This window comes from Amblyomma mixtum, chromosome 5, assembly GCF_055824585.1.
Source record: "Amblyomma mixtum isolate Tamu chromosome 5, ASM5582458v1, whole genome shotgun sequence".
NCBI classification, from domain to species: Eukaryota; Metazoa; Arthropoda; class Arachnida; order Ixodida; family Ixodidae; genus Amblyomma; species Amblyomma mixtum.
The window spans coordinates 62,664,115-62,687,780 of NC_143016.1; the positions used below are offsets into that span (position 1 = coordinate 62,664,115).

General features: G+C 49.5%; 1 protein-coding gene across 12 annotated transcripts in view; it reads right to left on the reverse strand.

The window, feature by feature from the left end:
* The window catches only part of dlg1 (MAGUK family member discs large 1), a 559,794-nt gene that overhangs the window by 279,789 nt on the left and 256,339 nt on the right, over positions 1-23,666 (reverse strand). Inside the window, exon 1 of one of the 12 annotated variants that reach the window (XM_089544720.1) lies at positions 15,005-15,210. The exons of the other annotated variants lie outside the window; for them this stretch is intronic. Coding sequence (XP_089400846.1) covers positions 15,005-15,049 — 45 coding nt within the window. The 5' untranslated portion in view covers positions 15,050-15,210. Of the gene's footprint in view, positions 1-15,004; positions 15,211-23,666 lie in introns of those variants that run through there. 12 annotated transcript variants of the gene reach the window in all.

Below are 23,666 nucleotides of genomic sequence, written 5' to 3' on the forward strand. Positions count from 1 at the left end.
AACCTTCCAGCTTTCTTAGTCCACGCTGTAAGAACGGAGAAAACAAAGAGGTACGACTGCGATGGCCTTCGCTCGTAAGATAAACAATATGTCCGTTTAAGAGTTTGCAGGGATCGTGTTCGGCGCATCAAATCGCGCGCTACCCCCACTGGCTCGCCCACTTCTCAACCTGTCCTACGGTGGTCAGGACACCCGGTCGAGGCGGGAAGCTATATAAAAGGCAGCTGAAGAGGTTTTAGAATTCGGCGAGCAGAAAGGGATCGAATGTGTGAAACTTGGAGGTAAATGAACGGAAGTCTAGCATTTGACATGGTGAGGTAACCGCAGAAAAAAAAAGAAAGAAAAACCCTGACGGCTTTCCGGTTTATCCGCAGCACACAGCTCCAGGTGTGCGGGGGGCAGGGGGGGTCATGATGACGTCATGTATGGTGGCAGCATTCCCAACGCAAAGCGCTTGATTTGTAGAGAGAAAACCAACGCCAACCAAAGCCGAAGCCCGTGAAGCGCTGTCTGGCGACATCCGATGACGCACGGCAGGATAGAGGCGAAGGTGGAATCAATTTGAAATATTACTGTCCGCGGAGCTTCTCCGCACTCCTCCGACGCTGCGAGGAGAAGCCTCAAATTTAAATTGGTGATTATGTGACCATTTTAAAGCCGGCGCAAGAAAACTTGGCATGTTTTACCGGCTTTATACATTCGAATCATTGAACCTCATGTAATATTTAAAAAATCGGTTCAGCTGCCCTTAAAGAGAGGCGAGGTGTTGCCTCCCTCCCTCGCTGTCTAGACGCCCCCTCTCTGGGCTCTTTGGTCCCTCATGGATAGAACGACGGACGACCGCAATGTAGTAGATATGTGAGAATTACCGCTTTGTTGTTTTTCACTGTAGTGTGCCTGTGCCTGCTTACTCTGACAGAAGAATCACCAACACAAATGGCGTCCAACGTGGGGCAGGTTGAGGAGTGGGGGACGAGTAGGGGAACTGGTCCATGGTTTGACTGATGCGTAAAGAACGTGGGCTTCACAAGGCGCGCGGCAGGACCGGGTAAAAAAGAATTGCCAGGACTCTATTCGGAACGCGGCATTTGCAGTAAATTCACTTGCCAGTCTAAAGGGAAGAACGGAAGCCACATTCCACCAAACTCCGAAACCGACGCCCTTGACATGAGCACTTCCAACTGGGTATATTTTCCAATAAACCAAAATACCAAGGCGTTCTGCACCAGTTTCACTTGGGAACATTAGGACCAAAACCTTTCAAGATTGACCAATATCTTTCAAATCTAAAAGGAGCTATTGTAACAGCTGTCGTTTACAGAACACGTCTCAGCTGTGTAATTTAGAGGGACGTCACTTTGATAACGTCCAGGAAAGCACCAAGGGCGCCAGACGAACTCCGATGAACGAACGCAGGCGACGCAGACGCATACATTACCAACCATAATTTCTTTATTTCACAGCACTTTTAAAACAAGATCGACTGGACAGTAATGAATCTTAATCTACCTGAGCGACCACTCTGCGAGATTACCGCCTGTTGAAATTACACGCTTTCACTACTTCCCGTTTATTTTTTTTTTCTTTCGAAAAGCAACGAAGAGCACTCCCCCTCCCCTGCCTCCCCTACCCCGTTTAATTAGGGCAATGAGTCGAGCGCACACAGTAATGCAATGGAATTTACAAAAACAAGCATCGATGCTGCCATGACAGCGCTACTGGCGCCACGTCAAACGCTAACCGTGCACAAAGACGTAAGCCTGACACCACTCTCCCTCAAGTTTCGAAGCAGGCAATATCTATCTTCGAAAAGATAACGAAATGCACCACAGCAGAGGATGCTTCCGGCCTCTCTCCCACTCTGAGACGTGCCCCTCTCTCCCTCTCAAGCTCCGCAACGCTTTGCAGTTACCCCAGAGAACAATTAGGGAAGAAAACAAAGCGGGGAGAATTTCCGCCCACGGATTCACTCGCACGCCCACACAGACACGCACACTGTGTGCCAGGTTAGGCTGCACGCGCAGATGAGATGAAGAGATCCGCCGGAGACCGCAAAAGCCTCGTTATCATGCGCCGCATCCCGTCCTCTGTGCGGCGCGCGTACGCCGCGGCGCGGCCCCGACCAAAACGCTGGGGCCCTGCACACACTTCCGCCCTCGCTGCCCCTTCACCCCCACCTCCCCCCACTTCGGCGGCTGCCGCCGGTTTTGCACGGACAGCTGCGATCCGCTGCCCACCGGATCCGCACTCCGCTAATTGGATCACACGGCGCCATTACAGGAGAGGGGAGGGCGCCTCGGACGCTGCCAGCCGGCAGAACTCGGCGGTAGTTAGCAGGTTCGAGATGCGATCCGCCCGCTCTTATCGACGTCTGCTCTCTGGTTCCCGCACCTCGTCGTTGGAAGACAGTTTTCACCCGCTTCCACCCGGCGAGAGAAAATTCTTCTCCAGAGAAAGAAAGAAAACAAAGCAGCATGTCTATCCGCGAAAGGCGGCGGCGCCTGCAGCTGAGCCCAGATAACCTGCGCGCGGCTGTTCCCTCTTACACGCGGACGAACAAATGAATTAAGACATGTGTAGTACGCTGCAATGCGGGTATTATATATTCCACTAACCGCACGATATTACGATATGATTCACAGGATGACTTGGCGAAGAGAAGGAGAAAGCGGCCAATAGTGAAGTCTGCTACCTGAAATATATGCAAGATATCTCTTGATATGGGTACCCGGCCACAGCAGCGTGACTGTCAATGAGATCGCGGATAACTTTGCAAAGGCTTCCCTAGGCGGCCCTGTGTTGCCCATCATCCCGGCTACAGCGTATATTACAGCATCTAGGTTCCGGCGACGAGCGTTATTAAGCGTGCAAGACACAACACTTTTAACATCGGTGGAATATCAGCATCTGAAATATTCCTGGAGCAGGAAAATTTGTCCATCTCGGCAGCTAGAAGTATCTCTGACGAGGTTGCGCTGCCGCATCCCCCCTCTAAATTTCTATCTGCACAGATCTGGTTTGGCGTTATCTCCCCTCTGTGCATTTTGCCGTGAGCCTGAATCTATCGATCATTTTTGGCTCCATTGTCGTCGTTTCACCTCTTTGAGAAGAAGACTGCTGGAGTTGCCCTTACAGCAACTTGGCCTTAGTTTGAGCAGCCCACACTTGCTATCATTTGGTGCCACCACACTTGGGTTCAGATACAGGTCTGTTTGTGACGCTATTCAAAATTTCTTGCTGGAATCTCATCGACTACCTTGCTAAAGCTTTCAGTATTTTCTTTTTATGCTTCATTCTTTTTCGAATTATTCTCTTTTCTCTCTTTCACTCTCTCTCCAATCAAAACTCCTTTATATATATATATATATATATATATATATATATATATATATATATATATATATATATATATATATATAATAAGTTGGGGAAGTCACATTGAAAAACTTAACAGATTTATTCAACGTTTCGACCAGGGACTGGTCTTTTTCAAGACCAGTCCCTGGTCGAAACGTTGAATAAATCTGTTAAGTTTTTCAATGTGACTTCCCCAACTTATTATATTTTTAATCAGTTGCCTTGAAGATTTTGTTATCCCTTATATATATATATATATATATATATATATATATATATATATATATATATATATATATTAATAATAATAATTATTATTATTATTTGTTATTGTTTTTTTTAATTTTTTTTTCATCCTCTCCGTGCCCTTCTTGTGGTAGACTCCCCCGGTGTTCCTCTCCCGTGTGCTTTCCTTTTGCCTTTGCTACGTACAGGTGAATACCAACCTTTACCACCCGATTCTTGGCCGATCCCCCAGAGTGGGTATGTGCCATTCTGTCGTAGGCTACAACAACAACAACATATGCAAGAGGCTGGCAGCCTACCCTTCTGGAGCGATAGATGGTAAAGGCTCGGCCCCTGGGTTGAGAGCGAGCGTTGTGGTTGTGGTAGTAGTAGTAGTAGTAGTAGTAGTAGTAGTAGTAGTAGTAGTAGTAGTAGTAGTAGTATACACGGCGTAACCGGAGGGTGGTGCCGCGAAAAAATTGGTTTGGTTTGGTTTATGGGGTTTAACGTCCCAAAGCAACTCAGGCTATGAGAGACGCCGTAGTGGAGGGCTCCGGAAATTTCGACCACCCGGGGTTCTTTAACGTGCACTGACATCGCGAAAAGAGGAGGAAGAGTGCCTAAATGACGTCACTAATCACGTCACTGGAACGCCCATTGCAACGCACCACGCTGAGTGGTCCGAACCCAGTGACATCACGTGTGACGCATGCTCTCAACAGCTGTCGCTGAATCTCGCGTTACACAATGGGGACCATCCTGTGAGTTTTTTTTATTTTCGGTCACTGACCTCACTACCAGTAATACACGCAAGAAAGCAGTAAGCAGGTAAGATCCACATATAAGATATCTGTCTGCATCCACCATGTTAGTGTCGCATCTATTCTTGTGACCAACTTCCCGGCCCCTTCGCACCGGACACGCGTGGCATTATTGCTGACTCTTCCCTCGGGCTACTTCGAAAAAAAAAAAAACATGAGCAGAACGTCCTGGAGAAAAATTTAAACTAATTATCAATCGTCGGAAAGCAATTCCGATTGTTCAGAAGCGCCAATTGGTTTCAAAACGAGCTCACGCGAAACTGGAAGAATTCATTTTTTTTTTGTTCTTCCATTGCAGCCAAATGCGGCACAAACTGGTCGAGCCAGCAAGCCATCATTACGCGCCTTAATGACCGAATATTAGTACTTCTTTCACAAGTCGAAGAGGCACGTCTCCGGCAGCGAGGAAAAAAAAAAGAAGAAAAGGACTACGAAAAGTACCCCCCTCCCCCCCGCAAAAAAAAAAAAAAAACCATCACAAGCATAAAACGGAATACGAAGCAAAGGTTTTAAGAAGAAGGTCTTGGAAGATTAGGGGCGGACGCGTTATGAAAGGGCGCCGTTTCAACTGACAAACGATAATGGTTATATTCCTCGCGTGCTAGCCACCACCTCCTCGGCGGTCATCAGCGGGACTCATTTCATCATCACCCCAAGGGGTAAGAAATAAAAAAAAAAGTCATCCCAAATATAAAGTAAACAAAAAAATGCGGAAAGAAAAAAACTTCCAAGGCACGGATCTAATTTTCCTTTCTCTTTAAAACATGTTAGAAAAGTGGGAATAAAAAACGCGGTGCAAGCGCCCCGGGTTTCCGCTCTCCTCCCTTATCGCCTAGGCCATTCACTTTTCGTTCCTTTCAGTCCTCTTTGAATCTTGACATTACAGAGCTCTTTTTACGGCCGACAGAGCAAGGCGAAAAATATTAAGGCAAATAAGAATCGCCAATGCGCGGTGAACTGGGGGTCGCGCTCTCCGACCGACCAGACATCGCGGCCACTTCTGCGAGTCATTTACAAGAACAGGGGCGGTGGTGGTGTACGAGAGAGAGACAGAGAGAGCGAGGCTCGACTGCGGACGGCGGGACCCGGCCACGGCGTCATCGACAGCTCCAGGTCCTTGATGGTGGCCGCCTTTCCGGGCGAATGACGAATTTAACCACGCGCACGTACCCGGCTTTCGAGCGGGCCGAAAATGGACGCCCGGGCCCTTCGTCATTAACGTCTACGCGGGGGGCCCTTATGTGGGTGTTCGAGTGTCATTACAGCCGCCGGGGGAGGGAGGGGCAGCCATCTCGGACTGAGCGAGAGGTCAGGATGAAAACAAAAAAAAAGAGAAGAGGAAATCATTCAGCACAATCTGCCCCATTTGCCTTAAGATGTGTAGCGGCCTTTCACTTCTCTCGATGTTCCGCAGCCTAAAAAGGCGTCATTATAGTAATGGACTTATGGCCCGCATGCCTAACAGCATCTGTTCAAGAGAGGCTGCCAAATTCGAAACAATACGAATTGTGAAGCTAGGCGTCAGCGTGAACTGGAAGAATACAAATACCAAACCGAGCTGCCGCTGTAGTTCAGTGGTTGTTGCGCACTGCTGCTTACCCGAAGGATGCGGGCTCGATCCCGGCCGCGGCGGTCGCATTTGGATGGAGGAGAAATGCTAAAGGCCCGTGCAGTAAGCGATGTCAGTGCACGTTAAAGAAGTGGAAATTATCCGGCACCCTCCACTACGGCGTCCCCCATAGCCTGAGCCGCTTTGGGATGTTAAACCGCACAAACTAAACTCAATATGGTTGAAAAGAGCAGTAAGGGCACGGCGGTCTCTATACCGTCCTTTGACCACGCGTGCACGCTTCCATCGGAGCACATTTTACAGTATCCATTTAATTATCAGCAAGGCATCAAGGCTCGTTTCTTAACCGCTGTTATCTCGTCATCTCGAAAGAGATAGTACGCGATGCGCACTGTCGTGGTTATACTATGAAATCAAACGCGCATAGGTGGCATCGCGGTGTCACTGAAACACCCCAGGCCTAGCTTTCCAGTTGTACCTTCTTTTTGTTCTTCACGTCGGCGACTTAACGACGAAGTACAAGCGGTGTAAATCAGCTCCGACAGCCCGCCGCTCCGACAGCCCGCCGAGCGTTCTAAGAAAATGTGCTGAAAGAGAGGTCCAATCACAGACACGACAGGGCCGGCCCCGTTCGATACAGCCGCTGCCCAGAAGCGCTTAAGCTGGTAGTCCACGGAAATGAGCTTCGTTTGGCGTCAGCAGAATTAGGGAATTTCAGCCCACGCGTAAGCCACGGAAAGACAGAGCTTAAACAGGAGGAATGGGCGCAGTGACTTTCCATACCAGGGAGCCTGGCTTTCAAGAAAGGCCGGTCCCAACCCAATGCCTCGATCGATTCAATTCTTTTAAAGAAGAAATTCCAGTTAAAAAACCAAAGTTGATCAATGTGAGGAAGTTAACATTGTCTAGTACCTTACACGCCACAGCAACGAGCCCCATAAGCCAAGTCAAACCCATGAACAGGCCGTCGACGGCCTCATCGCGGGCCATGCAGAGCAGATCGGCTTTCTACGCCTACGCTACCCCGTGCTCGCACAACCCACCTCCGCATCTCATCCGGACACTCACTACGTGACTACCGAGGCCCCGCATAAAAACAGCGGGGCTGAAAAGTCGCCGCGCGCGGCCTTCGGAACTTATTGCGGAGAGTTCCGCCGCCAACTTTACACCACGCCAGGCGGCCACGGGGCCTCGTCGCAGCGGGGGAGAGTCGACACACTGGCGCAATTTCGCCGAGGGGAAAAGTTATCGGGCAACAGTACAGTCGGCGGCGCAGGCGGGACTCGTGCGGCCGCGCGATAAACCGTACTCGCAAGCACCCGATCAGTTCTAATAAATGTCTCGCCAATGGGGGCCCCATCGCGTCGTGCACTTTACGGCGATCTCGCAACGGGTGCGAGAGTACGGGCGCGAGTGCCTGGCCGGCCCCCGTCAGCGACGCAAAAGTTTGGACGCCGCTTTCCTTCTCCTCCATGCTCGCCAGGATCCTCTTTCCAATACTTCTGCGAGGCATGCGAAAGCCGCAGGAAAGAGGTACACTCTTCGCGGTGGGACGGCAGTATCGTTTACTGCGCTGGAAGGAGACAGCGATCGGAGTTACAAAGAGAAAAGAGGGCACTGACATGCCCTGAATTTAAGAGAGAAACAATAACGTACATCTTTGATGAAGCCAATAATTTCAGGCAATGCGTGGTTGCCTGTATAGAAAATCCATTCGCGGAGTTCATGAATGTACTCCGCCTATCGACACGACTAAGGCTGAGCATAAGCTGCAAGGAGTCAAGATGAGAAAAAAAAGAGAAAGGAATAAAGGGAGTTTCAACTCCCTACATAGGCCCGCTACTCCCTACGTCACCCACAAGGCAGCGTCGCAGACTTCCAATTACTGTCTTCTTCGACAGTAATTGGACGATGAGGTATTCTCTACACCAACTTCTAATCCGCACCGCGTCATCTTGCTACTGCAGCCTTTCCTCGTTTCTTTTCGTCAGAAAGTGGTAGAAGAAGATGACTTCAAGTGACGAGAAGGAGCTCCGTAAAGAGAAAGAGGGGGAGGGGAGAGGGAGGGAGCAAGTTGGCATGTATCGCCTGCTGTGCTCACTGTACAAAATGTGCGGCAGGGGGTTATATACTGAACAGCGTAACGGGTGCGAGTGCTATAGGGCGTGCGCACTATCTCCCCCTTTGCCCACTAAGTACTCAGGGGCCGCATGACAACTCTGTTCACAGCCCCAGCCCCGCTACTGCTCCTGCTTCGGACACACGCACACACAACGACAGCATTCACTGGACGCGTGCATACGCCGCTTGACGAACATCACCAACGCCACGAACCTAACCCCACCCACTGCAGGAAAAAGGCCTCTCCACATAACGTCCAAACAATTCTGTCCTGTGCCAGCTGCAGCCGCCTTCATCCCGCTAACTACCGAATCTCGCCCACCCGCCCTAGTCTCTGCCGCCCTCCGCTACGCTTGTTAAATGTCTGTAGTAGTAAAGAGTAGTATCGCCATCTGCTCGACGACAGATAACTGTTTCGCAGCATGATGTGCAACTGTTCAAAAATATCACCCCATGAAAACACGCTTACGTCTAGTAACGGGGTAATTCAGGGTCCAACTGAGTGGATTTGCATCAAACCAGTGAGTGAGAAATAAACCACGTGGAAGACTCAAAAATATCATACTAGGGACGCGGGGAAGCAAAGCAAGCCTAGCGCAATTTACGAGGCGCGGGCCTCTAAGGCCACCCGTCCGGACGGTTGCCACGTCAAAGTCGTAGGTTACACCTGCGCGTCATGCGGTACGAGACCGTGCAATACCGCAATCCGCTCTCTCCATGTCAAGCACGTCGAACGCTAAAACTACCACCGTTCGATAGACCAGCCGCCACGGCTTACACCGAGGAGAGGGTGAATAAAAAACAAATAAACGAAGACAAGCGTGACGCGAGCAGGAATCTCGTCGACGCAACCAACGCTAGACGAGACGAACACTCAGCGGCAACCGCGCTTGCACGCACACCAGCGTCCGGGAGGGCTAATCGGCAAAGCGATGTTTCTGTTCGCTTTCAATAGCAACTACTTTCTTCCTTGATAAGAAAACAAAAATACAGCGTCAGTTCGCTTTGGCCCCGAGCCTCACAGCGCGGCTTGAACCCGCAGCCGCAGCAGCGACCATTTCGAAGTAGAGTCACGCTTATCCTCGTCGTCCCCCTTCCAAGCCTCCCTCTCTGCATATCCAAAAGCGCCAGAAACCCCGAGGCAACGAGCGAACAGAAAAAAAAAAGATTAAAAAAAAACGAAAACAAACGGTCTGGCCGCCGCCATTACACAAGATCCAAGTCGTTACATTGCGACCAACGATGGCAGCGGTGCCGGCACCCCCGGCAAGCAGAGGCGTCAGGGGGGACACATCACGAAACAGGGAGGGAGGGAGGGAGGGAGGGGGGGACGTACACACATCCGAGGGAAGAGAGAGCCCGTCGTTTCGATCCTACCACCACGGCGAACTGCGTCGGTTGCGCATCCCGGCAGCCGGGGAGACATAAAACCGCCGCCGGCGGTGGCTCGTGACCCCCCCCCCCCCCTTTTCCCTTCTTCCGTCCCTGTCAGAGCCCGTGTACTACGGTGCACGCACGTCGAGCGACCGGGGCACGCGCGCACACTTTGCTCTCTGCGAAACTACGAACCTGTCTGATTCGCGGCTGCGGATTCTCGACGTGCGATACACGGACGAGAGGGGCACGAAACGTAAATCGGAAAGACGAAAGAGATCGGCCACTGCCGGGAGCGATGCGAACGACGGGCATTAAAAAGGCGGGTTCCCCAGACGCGGCGGCGGCTGGTTATACATGTATGCATGTTTTTGAGAAGCTCGGGCAATTACGAGTGGTACGTGACGGAACAAGTGAATTGCACCATCGAAGCAAGGCGGCGGCGGTGGATATTTCCGCGGATCGAGGCGTTAAAAATAAATAAAAGGAGAAGGAAGAAGACAAATAACCTCGACCTAGAACAACAATAATAAAATCGCTCAAAATAAACCAATAAAAGTAAACGAAGAAGCCGAGGAAGGATAAGAAGATATCTTCACACCTAAACCAAGGTCAGAAAGAAAAACTGCCTCACAATATGGGCACAGCGGCAGTAGTTGAAAGAACTCAAAACATTCTGCACAGAAATAACAGTTTACAGATAAAAAAAATCCCTTCTAGATACGCATCTTTGTGAAAATAAGCCCTGTATGATGTTCAAAAAATGAAGCCATATGACAATCCCTGTGCGGACTTGAAAGGCCCAAGCCGCAACGACTTCTGCAGCCGACCATTGAGGTACACCAACTACATCTCACAGTCAAAACAATTACTACATAAGCGAGAAAATAGTGAATTTTGAGGAGAGTGGCAAAGTCAACGCGCCAAATGATCACCTGCCAGCAAGCTTCTACTAAAAAGTGAAGCTTCGCATGATTCTATTTTAAGCGACAGACAGCCACCGCGTTACACTGAGTTCGTAGCCAGGCTGGCTGGTATTCACCTAAGTGCCCCAAGACCGGTCCTAGTAGCACCCCTCTATGATATGAAAAGCAAACGCACATAGCGCAGACAGTGCAACTAGGTTGCTCCAATGCAATAGTGAAAAAAGGAGTGTTAACACCAGAGTCGCAACAAAGGCCTAAAACGAAATGAAATCCGCACGAACAACGCTACATCGTCAAAAAAAAAATTAAAAATTCATGCGAATCCCAAAGAGAAGAACGAAAAATGACAGAACCAAGAACCACCTAAGCGCTACAGAGAGAGAGAGAAAGGAATTTTAATGAGGGAAAGGTGGAGAGGTCGGCCGGTGAAGCGCTACAGAAATCCTTCTAGAAAAGAGACCTCATTATTAAGCGTAATCGACGGCATGCTAAAGTATTTCCTGCCTTTCTTAATATAACAGGCCTCCACAGTCTCCCGCTCATATGTGTCCTCCTCTTCCTGAAGAAAACAGTTTTTTCGAACACCGGACGACAATTTCTGCACACTTTGCAGTGGTCCACTGGGAAGCTGCCTTCATTATTGCGTAGATTTCGGCAGTGATCGATACCGCGCTCACTGAAGTAACGACCTGTCTGCCCAATGTAAAAGAGCCCGGAGCTTAGAGGAGTCTTGTAAACAACACGAGACTTACACTGGGTGAACTTTGTTTTGGTATTTCATTGTACAAGCTGGTTGTTTATCTCGGTTGTTCATGGCACCAAGTTTAGAAATCTTGCAAGGTGCTCAGAACATGACCTGAACGCTATGTCTTCTGGCTAATCTCTTAATGTTGTGCGAAACCTTGTGGATATACGGTATTACACACATTGTTGTGCGTAACCGAACCCGGAGCGCTAAAACTTGGCGGCACCATATCGGAAGCAAGATTTGTTCGAAGCCGCTTGCAGGGAATTAGAAGCAATCGCTCGCTTCACGAGCTTTGAATGAGCGCTGTGAAATGGCAGCAATCCTTTCTTTGAACGCGGATTATACATCCAGCACAGGCCTTCTTTAGGAAACCGCATGCAGCCTGTCCAAGAATTGGAGTTCCCCACTAGTTGGGACCTCTTTGATGAAACTCAGACCCCGACTGCGGTTTGTGAACACGGACGTCGTCCTCGCGACATCAGCGTCTAGCTCATGCTCAGAAGTTATTTAGAATAACCAAGAAATCTAAATGAAATTTCTGAGCAAGAGCTAGACGTTGCAGTCAAAAACCACAGCTGTGTTCAGATACCACAGCCAGGGTCTCAGTTTCACCAAAGAGGTCCCAACTATTGGGGAACTCCAGTTCTTAGATATTAGGCTGCGATTTTACAAAGAAGGCCTATGCTGGGCGTATAATCCGCGTTCAAAGAAAGGATTACTGTCATCTGACAGCGCCCATTCAAAGCTCGTGAAGCGAGCGATTGCTTCGGATTCCCTCCAAGTGGCTTTGAACAAATATCGCCCTCATATGGTCGCGCCAAGTTTAAGCGCTCAAGTTTAGCGCCTAAAAGAAGGAGGATACCCGCCATGTATGATATCTTCTGTGGGCGAAACCTTGCTGCAGAAATTTGAGAAACTCCCTGTTATCAAAGATACGGTTTCCCACAACCGTGTGGCTGTAATACCGTATATCCACAATGTTTAGCACAACATTAAGAGATTAGGAAGCAGCCATAAAGTTCAGATCGTGTCCTCAGCTCCTTGCAAGCTTTCTAAGCTCTGTGCCATGAACAACCAAGAAAAACAACCGGCTTGTACAATGAAACACCGAAAAAAGTTCATCCTGTGTAGGACGCGTGTTATTTACCAAATTCATTTAAGCTGCGGGCTCTTTTACATTCGACAGACAGGTCGTAGTTTCAATGCGCACGCTAGTAAACACTGCCGAAATCTACGCAACAATGAAGAACGCTTCCTAGTGGACCACGGCAAAGTGTGCAGATACTGTCGTCCTGTGTTCGAAAAAACTGTTTTCAAGCGGAGTGGAAAGGACGGGATTCAGGGGGGATTGTGGAGGAACATTACATTAATAACGAAGGCAGAAGATGCGTTAGAAAGCTGACCATTACGCTTAGTAATGAGGGGGTCTCTTTTCTACAATGATTTCTGGGGGACTTAGGTGGTTCTTGGTTCTGTCGTTTTTCGCGCTTCCCTTTCGCGTTCAGACGCATTTTTTTTTTTTTTTGACGACGTAGTGTTGTTCTTGCGGATTTCATTTCGTTTTTAGGCCTTACACGCGACTATGGTGTTAACACTTTTTTGTTCACTGATTTCCGCGTCTCTTATTGGTCATATGATATCACTCCTTACGCTGTTACTGTTTTCGTATTCTCTGTTCTCAAAGGGTTTGCGTTATTCACACTTCTTATTTTTTGTGTCTTTGACACAGACTTTGGTCTGAACACTTCTCACCTCTTTCCCTTTTTTTTTTTTGTTGCTCAACTCCTTCCGCGGTTGTTGTTGTCTTTTTTTCCGTTCAATGGTTTCCCTGGTCATGCTTGTTTTGCTTCCTATGCTGGTGTAGTGCAGTTAGTTTTTTTTTTGTTATTTTTCTTACCGTTGTTTTCTGTGCTTTCTTTCCTCCAGGAGGGCCACATAAAAAGTTGCTACGATGTTCTGTTCTCGTATTTTTGTATGGTATGTTCATCCGATGTACTGCACAGATTGGATCCATGAGCTTGCGCTATATGGGTGCTCGCAAGTATGATGCGGCTCGGTTGGCCTATACAAAGGCTGGTTCCATGCAAAATAAAATTCAGTAGCTAGTGACGCCGGTCCTGTCGTTTTGTGTGCCTCCCTTGTAGTCGTCTGTCCCGCCGTCTTGCTTTGTAATACTTTTTTAGTTCGGCAGTAGAACAATCGCAGCAGCATCTGGGCACGGCAGGCTCTCCCTAACAGAGCCGGGGCATTAAAATAATGAAAAAGAAAAAAAAAAGACTAAAACAACTACTTCACTAGGCATTTCTATAATGAAAATTTACTCCAAAACAATCACCTTGAACATGACCGGAAGGGCGAGTGCCGATAGCCGAGGCAAAGCAGGGTCACCGCTGGCGCACTAACAGCCCCCATAGAAGCTACACTGATCTAACTTTTCTGATCTGCCTGTATTGTTTGCAACAGCGGTAAACGCCAAGCTACATACCAACCCCGCCGACGCTACACACCGCCGAAGCTACACAACCACTCTCAACGAAACGGAGTGAGGAGGGAAGGCAGGAAGGTTAGCAGAAGGGATGTAATAGGAATATATTTGGGGGGGGGGGGGGGGGGGGGGGGTGAGGAGCAAGGACATGCTTGCTATCAAATTAGCCTGTCGCACGAGCAAGATGTCTTGAGGGCCACCGATTGCTGCGCCCACAGTGGGAAAATTTTTGCCGCCCGCCCGAGGTTAAGCATGTCTCTCAGAGCTCAACAAAAGGCACTCGCACAGTAGTTGCGCTACTGTCAACTCACACATACGTGTGCCCCAAACAGAGCTGTCGGCAATGCCTATGCGGAATGAGAGCCGCTTTCAAAAGCTGCACACAGCCAAAGACGGGAGAACAATGTTACTTCACGTCACTGTAGATAAGGCCCCAAAAGGGGGGGGGGGGGGGGAAATGCTCCAGTTTAATTTCACTCTCTCTGTTGCACATTCCTGACACAATGCGACCGGAACACAGAGAAAAAAGAAAGCAATAATAGCGAAAATCTGGCCGCGATTTCCACCCAAGTGTGCTCCAGAGGTGCTGCTGGACCAGTGACGGCGGTAATTGTCTTGACTCCTGTATGACTGTTTCACTAGACGCAAAAATATCTCTGGAGGCGCTAAAAATCTAGAAATCGGCAATGCGCCTCACTGGACGCGCTACTGTAGGCACTAATGGTATTGATTTGCATCTTCTGCAACGCTAGTTCGCAACATCTAAAAGAACAAGATACTTCGAAGCTAACATTAATTTCTCTACGCATGCAGCCTGTTGCCCTTTCTATTCCCGCGGCGAAGATGCCGTTAATCACCTTGTCCAACCAGATAAGCTCTGACAACAAATTTAGCGGTCCAATTAAATAAAAAAAAGGTGCGAAGGTAATAACCGAACCCGAGAGAGACTTCGAAACCTAATGGTAGAGTTCTCGCGTTGTGCTTCATGAGTCCCGTGAACTGGCGAAGACCGCATAACACTGTAAAACTCACGTGCAACGAGGAAGACAGAACGATACCGATGAGTTCGGCGGTAGATTATGTTACGAAGAGTCCACGTTGCCGGCAACACCAACCAGGAACGGCCCCAACATCGTGCAGGGAGAATGTAAAATCTGTGCTTACCTGCAAGCAAGCAAAAAGACAAAGAAACCACATGTGAGATCCAACTCACAGACTTCCGGACAAAAAAGCTCAAAGTACACAATGTCAAGAGCAACAAGCGGATGAAAGTGTTGTTGAGAAAAGACAAATACTTGTTCGGCAAACAACTACATTACGCATAGCAGAGTGGAGGCGATACTCTGCGCTGACATACACGCCTCGCCGCTTCCTTACCAAGTAAAACGAACGGCGAGCCCAGGACAGCCTCACGCCATTCATGGTTGGAAAACCGCCAAGCTTCGCCGATGTCCAGTCAGAATCGTCTTCAGGTCGACGAGAGCAACTACCTATCTTCGCTAAAAAAGGGGTCCTTGGAAATCAGGGAGCCGGCAAACGTAAAATGTGCGCGGCAAGTTGGTAACTTCACTGCTACACACAGTATTCCTCCCAAAAAACAAATGACCCCTGCACAGAGAGAACACCTGCCGCTCCCTTGGTCGATTCAAGCGTTCTTTTGGAGGACAGGTTTAAGCCGCGACTTCCCACCATACGCGGTACAAGTGCCAGTCAATCGTTCTTATCGCAAGGGGAAGAAAAAATGGTCTCAACTGCTGAAGTAGTAGTGAGAAACAGCTCTAGCACTAGAACAGGGCAGCATTCGGTGCCGCACAAAGCCGCTCCTGAACAATACGTTTCGCGCTCAGGGCTTCTTGATCGCCTACGCCCGCGACCCGCGAGAATGATCGATACGTGACGGACAGCAGCGGCTGACGGAGTGGGGAAAGAAGAGAGGGAGGGGGTGTAGAGCAGTGCCGCGTGCACAATATGGCCAGGACACGCGAGCCGACCGCGACGCCGGCAGGCACGCCACGCCGTGCCTAGCCGTGCCACCCGAGAAGGCGGCGGCGGCCATTGGCAACCTCCTCGCCTGCACACATGTACGCCGCCGCAGGTCGAACAGTGGCCGCGCATACGAGTGCATACACAAAGCGCTCATCGAGCGACGCTGTCGCCGCAGCAAAAGCCCGAGACGCGCGGTACAGCTGTAGCAGCAGAAAATGGGCAGCTATTAGTGTTCGTAGTGCTCTCCTGTTCCCGATGTACCCGGGCTCTGCAGTTGAAACACTCGGGAACAATCATTTCACGGTCTCCGTATATATAACTGTGGAGTTCACCAACGTGCACTGACATATGACTCAACACGGACGTATTCGCACCTTGTGTCTTTCGATATACGTCCGCTCTGGCTGGTAATAGATCCTAGCGAGCCCGTCTACAGCAGCCAAACATGGTGACCACTGAGCCACCCGGGCCAGGTCAGACAGCGGGCGAAGTGTTGAGCCAATCACGTCGCCCTTTACACCCGAAGAGTTATGCAAAGCTCGCTGTCCCCTAACAACAAGGATTTTCTACCTCACACGGGAATAGAACACATGCGCTGGCTGCCGCGACAGCTTCTAAGTGTTGGAAACTGAAACCGCGGACACAGAGATACACACAGGACTACTGCTCCAAGGCTTAGTCAGGAAGAGCGCTAATAGAGGGCGCTACGAGTTTATTACCACGAGTTGTTTTTGTACTGCACTACTTCGAAGTCCATCAATTCCGTCGCGAAGTAACCTTGAATACTTAACTTCTACGGGTGCATTATTTGCGTCGATGCCGCATAAAGAGCGAGTACGCTGTTCTTTGTATCCCCTAGCCAGTGCCGTGCAAGTGTTTGCAAACATTTTCAGTTTTCGCGCGCGGAGCACAAGCACAGCTTACAGTGCTGCCCCGCCCGACTACACTGCCGTTACCCCGGCAGACAACGCCTAACAATAAAACCCAGCCTGACAGTATGACGCGTACCCCATGCATCTACGCCATCGCCCTACGAGGACGTACTTCGCCCTGTCGATATTCTCTACCTAACTGTCCGCCATTACCGGGGGTAGGCAAGGGACCCGTCGATCACGTCCACCGATCAGCCGTTCCGGTCATTTAACATACCGCCCCTCCCTCACTTCTTCTCATCGATCAGTGATCTCGACATGCGATAAGTCCCGCAGCCTAGCATTAAAACGCCAGAATAAAGCGCCTCTAACCGGAAATGTTCATGAACGAGGCTGCCACAACTGGTAACGAAAGAAAAACTAAAAAATTCCGCTCAGATTATTTTGCACGAAGCACGTCGGCGACCACCAATGTAACGAGCTTCCGACGGTCGCTACTTAGTCATTTCGTCAGTGACGTCGATGCCAGCAAACACGGTGCGTACCAGTACAACTGCACAGGCCGTTCATGACACCGGATATGAAACGGTTAACTGAAGGTCGAGAGCTGTGCAAACCTTCAAATGCGCGTGTAAGCTGACAATTAATATAGTAGAAGTACGGCGAATCGACGGCGCGTGCCGAAATTCAACCTCCCTTCCATCGATCACAGGTCGCCTCGAATTCTTCGCACTTCATAAAACGCCGTTGACAGGATGATGAAGGAACAAAGGAGAAAACTTCGGCTCCGGGTGACTTTGAAATATAGAAGATCAAAGCCGCGACTCGGCAAAAAAGAAAAAAAAATAGTCCGAGGCGCGAAGCACGTCGCCGCTCAGTCTTCTACGACTAAGTTCGCCTGTCCGTCACTCCTCACTTCACTTTCATCAAAGCGCTCAGGGGAGAAGAGCCCCATGGTCACGCCGCATGAAACTTCACTTTTCCTCCCTCTTGACTCCCCAACTTACTTTAATACCCTCCTCGTGCGCAGGGTCGTCAACCGGCCATTATGCCCGCTTAACCCTCCTGTATTGCATGTCTTCAATCTCTCCGGAAATTCCGCGAAAGCGCAATCTCCAAGCGAAGGAAAAACGCACGCGCAGATGAGGCCAGGGCTTGGAAAATAAAAGGCTGCAATGACTCACTGCACTAAGTAAATAGGTGTATACAGGTCACACAACAACAACAAGGCAAACAAAAATTAAATAAGTTAGGCAAACGTTCAATCACAGCGGCTGAAATTAGGCCGGACTCAAGTCCGCCATGACATCAAGACCGTTTTCAAACCTTTGAACTCGGAGCAAGGCGTGGCGGCGCTCCAGGCAGTAACAAAGAGAGAGAGGGGGGGAGGGGTAAGTGAGTAAGTGGGTTTGTGAGCGCAGATGTGAGCGGTGGAATGGCTGAATTTGTGAGTACAGGAGTAATTGAGAATTAAAAAACGCAAATTGCAGGGTACAACGACGCGAAGCGACATAAGGGCTATGAGAGACGCAGTTGTGAAGGACCTCGAATTAATTTAGACCCCCTGGGGATCTTCAACGTGCGCTGACATCGCACAGCACATGGGCCCCTTTTGGGTTTCGCGTCCATCGAAAAACAGCCTCTAACTAAAAACACAGCAAAAAAAAAAAAAAAAGCTACTGTTTTTTTGGTGTGGGGCACTACAACAGAACCAAAAACAGCCTCTAATTAAAAACACAGCCAAAAAAAACTTGTTTTTTGGTGTGGGGAACTACAACAGAAAAAAAATATGCATAAAATTTACATGCTATAAAAGAAAGCTGTCCGTTACATTGCCAATGTTGACTACCATGCCCCTACCGATCACTTACTTTCACACTAACAGATTTTCCCAGTTCATAGCTTGTACTAATATTACTTAGCAATCAGATACAAAAAAATCTCTACAATATAATAATCGATGGTTTCTAGACTTGATCTGCCTCACTCAAACTGTACCTGCTGATACCCTGCGCAATACAGAAAAATGGTTTATTCCTTTTTGCCGCCCCAACTACGGGAATCAGATGTTACGTTACAATATGCCACCCTTATTAAACCGATTACAATCTATGAAAGTTCATATTTCAAAAAGCAGCTTGCGCGAAATTAAAGCTGCCTTTACATAAGCAGCAAAACGTTGTTAAGTATGTTTTTTTAGTTGATGTATAAAATATTTTGTATGTATATCTCTGTCTGCGCAAAAAGCTTAGTCAGTGTTGACCGATCTTCCGATGTTTGCAATCTGTAACAAAATACTCATATTTCCTGCTGTATGCCATGTAAAGGGGGTCCGGGGGTCCCTCAAGTGATCGGCGATCGCTTTTTACCCAAACCTACCCACATCTATGCTGTAAATAAAATAAACTTGAAACTTAAAACTTGAAACAACACCAAGAAATCATTCAGAAAAAAAAAACGAAAAGAACGGGGAAAAAAGTCACAGGGAGATCTAACTACATTATGTGGTGGCAACGCGATAGTATTAGGAGCTGTTGATGCCTGTCCAGCCAACGGAGGAATTTTATGACCGACGACACATTTTTTTTTTTCCCAGATGAGCGTTTTTATGGCATTAAAAAGAAAAGAAAACAACGAATTCATCATCATCATCAGCCTGACAACACCCACTGCAGGGCAAAGGCCTCTCCCATGTCTCTCCAATTAACCCTGTCCTTTGTCAGTCGCGGCCACTGTATCCCCGCAAACTTCTTTATCTCATCCGCCCACCTAACTTTCTGCCGCCCCCTGCTACGCTTGCCTTCTCTTGGAATCCATTTCGTTACACTTATCTTGCCTTCGCATTACATGCCCTGCCCAAGCAAGCCCATTTCTTCCTCTTGATTTCAACTAAGATGTCATTAACCAGGGTTTGTTCCCTCACCCACTCCGCCCTCTTCGGATCTCTTAACGTTACACCTATCATTTTTCTTTCCGTACCTCGCTGCATTGTCCGTAACTTAAGCTGAACCCTCTTTGTTAGCCTCCACGTTTCTGCCCCATATGTGAGTACCGTTAAGATACAGCTGTTGTATACTTTTCTCTTGAGTGATATTGGTAAACTTCCATTCCTGATCTGCGAGAACTTGCCATATGCGCTCCACCCCATTATAATTGACTTATAATTGACTTGAAATTGAATTCTGATATTATGCCGGCGCAGCGATAGCTAACGCCGCGAACCGCGTGCGTGCTCGCATTTCCTCCGCCCTTCTGGCGTCCGACCTTGGGGAGTCGGCAGCGTCGAAGACAGCGCGTCAAAACGCACGCGGCGACTTATATCGAGTAACCCAAGTACGCCCCCCGAAGGAGCGCTGATCCCCGAAGCGCGACGCATTCCTCGCGTCCCGGCGCGCCGACAGGCCTCCGATGACAGCGGCGGCCGCGTGACAGCGGGTGGCACCTGCCACGACGTTTATTGGGCGCGCGACGTGGCGCGATGAGCCCCGGAGTCGCCGCAGAGGCACGCGGCTGCGCTGGGGCGACGGACGGACGGGCAAGCGGCGCGCACACGCGCAGTTTACTTATTAGCCGCGGCGCTCTCTTCTGGGGCGTCCCGAACGTCAGCCGAAGACGAAAAGTAAAGACATACCATGCCCACACCACGGTTGTGGCGATCATGCAGGGCCCGCAAAGCGGTCAGGTCACTGCACGGACACGATGATCAAGTGCATACCACTGCCACGGCCACTAAATGGAAGCGCACCCAGTGCGCTCTCCATTGAGCGGCCGTGCCACTGCTCGCACTCCGCACCGGCTACATGTTCCCACTTGGAGAGTAACACAGAGCGCCGCTAAACGGAGGCGCATTAGAAAATTCAAGCGTCAAACGACGTTCAAGATAGTGTTCGTAGCTAACAAACCAGTGCCATTTATATTTCCGGCAAAAAAAAAAAGGGGGGGGGGGGGGGGGGGGGGGGTAAATAGAACATAATTATTAAGATCCCTGAAACTAGGCTCGCCAAATAAAGTCGCACACGGGAGTGCTTTCAAATCATAAAAAAAGACAGATCACTTCTGACCCACTATTAAAACAAAAAATAAAGAACTAACAGAGCGCTAAGTGGCATTAACCAGGAAATAAGTAAATTCGTACCCCTCCACGCACGCTAAATGATCATCAGTAAAGCAGAAATTTGGGCGAGTTTACTACGTGTTCATTTTTGCTCACAGCGTACCAAAGACGGGACGAAAGTATGACACGAATAAGCGCTTGTTCGCGTCAATATCACCTATGCAATGATGACCCGTGCAAACACGGCACTTTAACGACTTCCACAGCATACAAAAGCAAGAAGTTTCTCCGGAGCTTCGCGTGCAATTAGGACGGTACAGCGGTGTAAACCAGAACGCGTTACCTCCGCGCCTCGCAAGAAGTTGACGTCAACAAATATTTGCCAGATGGCGCAGGCAGTATGAGCGAATAACCGCGTTTGAGTGGGGGACGACGACGAGCTTTAATGCCACGCAGTTCTATTCCTTACTCCGCGAAGGAAGTCCCCGCACTTCACTCGCCGCGCGCTGACTGCGCATTCGCGAATTTCCAATAAGACTCGCTCGAAGTCGGATATGCATCCACACGGCCCGTAGCGAGGAAAAAAGCAGCGAGGGACGCTCGAGCCCCGTTCTCCTCCCTTCGTCTCCGTGGTTCGCGCGGCCGTCGCAGACTGGACGACAACGACAGCGGCCGAGATTAAATATGCTTATGGCATTCTTACAACGCATCTGCTTATGCAAATGGCGCGCATACACAGATATGCAGCGGCCGGAAGAAGCTTCGTTCATTCCTCCTATCCAACGCAAGCGCCACGAAGAAACGGGAGGCCAGACTTTTATTCCTTCACTTCGCCTTTCCTTCTGGAGTCTCTCTCTCTCTTCGCGTCCGTGGTTTAAATGCGAGACGCCCGAGTTTTCGAAGCGTTTCCAAGTAATTCTGTTCCCGCGATTCTTTCTGATTCTTTTCTCATCCTTCTTCAACCCCCCCCCCCCCTCCCCCCCTCGGCCTTTCCCGCAGGTGCTCGCAGGAAAGGGTGGCCTGGCTTCGTTGTCGCTCCGGCTGGTCGCGAACGGGAAATACACCCCAAAAATAAAAAAAAAATAAAAATGGTGGAGCGTCGGTATTAATAAAACGATAGAGTGAGTTGTGAGCCGGCCGTGCACGTATACGCGTCTTGGCGGCGTATCGACACGATATTGTATTCGGCACAGCTGTCGAAATATACGAGCGCATTCGAAATTTGCGCGGCGAGACGACGAATGCACTCGCCGGACGTGAGTGGCGCGCCCAAAGTTGCACGCAGCCGGCGACGGCGACAAAGCCTCTGCTATGGCATAGAAAGATGAAAGCTTCTCCGCATGAACAGGCTCGGTACAGATTCTGTACCGTGGGTGAACTTCATTATTTTTTTATTTTTCATTTTTTTTTTTTTTTTTTGCAGCGTATACCCCAGCATCGCGTGTTTGAATACCGATGCTGCGTAAAAGCGACTTTTTTTTATTTTTTGCGGCTCGGAGGAGTCACTTTGCAACTGTGCACACGCTGTATCTCCGATGTCTGCGGAACGCATAAGTATTTTTGCACGCATAAGTATATGCCAGTTCAACACCACATGGACCGTTAATCAAAACCTTTAGCGTAGCGGAGATGTATACTAACTCAGACACAAATCGGATAATCAGTGGCGTGTTGCGCACGCGCACTCGAAGCTTCGCGGTTCGGCAGCGCGTCCTCTTGTCACTACGCGCACACATCAGACGTCCGGTATTTCGGTATATGTCTACGCTACAGCACGTCTGCGCAGTACGCTAAAAATCTCTAATAATACCGGAGGTTTCTGCTGCGTCGAGCTTCGCAACATACTAACATTGCGGAGCGCAAGCTTAACGGCGTACAGCGCACTAGACTTTGGCCGTGGTGCAGTACAGTAGCATTTGCAGATTAACGTTCAACTGCCCCGCAGGGCTTTCACGTGACGTACGGAAGAAATGACGCGCGCTTCAGTCTGTGATTGTTACGACGCACTGTAAGCCAATAGTAGCTCACATGATTACGCTTCACAAACAAGCACGCGTGCAGTACAGCAAAGCCCTCGCTTCCATCGCCTTATTCCTTGCTCGTTCCAGGCCAGGGCTATGCTGCTCTTGCCTCGGTCCGCAGTTTTTTTCTGCGTCGCTCAATGAAAAAGGTACGTGACCGCTCCTTTTGTTTCGTCAGCTGCAGTACACAGCGGCGAGAAAGAAAGAGCACTAGACTATACCAGCGGGAGGCGAAGGAAAGAACTCCTAACGCAGTCAAGACACTAAGAAACCGTGCAGCAATACCGGTATGCCATTCTTCGCGCCGCACACAGAAGGACCAACACACATCACCATCCGGTGAGGTCTCCGAATGAAAGTCCATGATGTCGTTGCACAAGAGAACGCTCCACTTCTAAAGTTCCGGAACATCCGGGCGGTGAAAAGCGAAGCTAAATCTTGGAAGATGAGAATACGCACTTACGGCGTTAGCGTAAATGTTGTCGCTCTTGTTCAGTTTTCGTGGCTCGTGTTAGGAATAGGGTATCACAAATACCGTCAAAGTCTCTTCATTTACCGCTCTGAAATCTGACTCGAAATCGTACGCTCAATACATTTTCCGCGCGTGTCCTCAGGTTGACGAAATCAGAACTAGAAATGAGCGATAACTTTCCTCCTCACTTATCTTTTTTTTTCTTTTTACTAACAAGAACTCGGACATAACGGCCGCCGGAGCAATGCAGCGCTCCCACGCACAAGCCATTCTTGAAACGGGAGCTGGCTCGTCTAGAGGAAGACAACAGTCAGACCACCGCGGGCCCTCGACCCATAAATTCGCGGCGCAACGCAATAGCAGTCACCCCCGAGCAATAACGCAGCGCCAAGGAGAAGGAGCTGCAACAACGTTCACGAAATGGGAAGCTCGAAACGAGGCCACGAAGATTTAAGAAAAACAGAAACCAGGCGAAGTTATAAAACGGCGCTCGGCGGCTGTCGGCGCGGATGGGCGTCGCACCTAGCTCCCCTGCCGCGTAAAACGGGGACGGCCAAGGGAGGAAGGGGGGCGCGACCCGACAGGAACCGCTAGTACGTAGCGCAAACGCCGGCGGAATCCCGCGGCGGTCGCC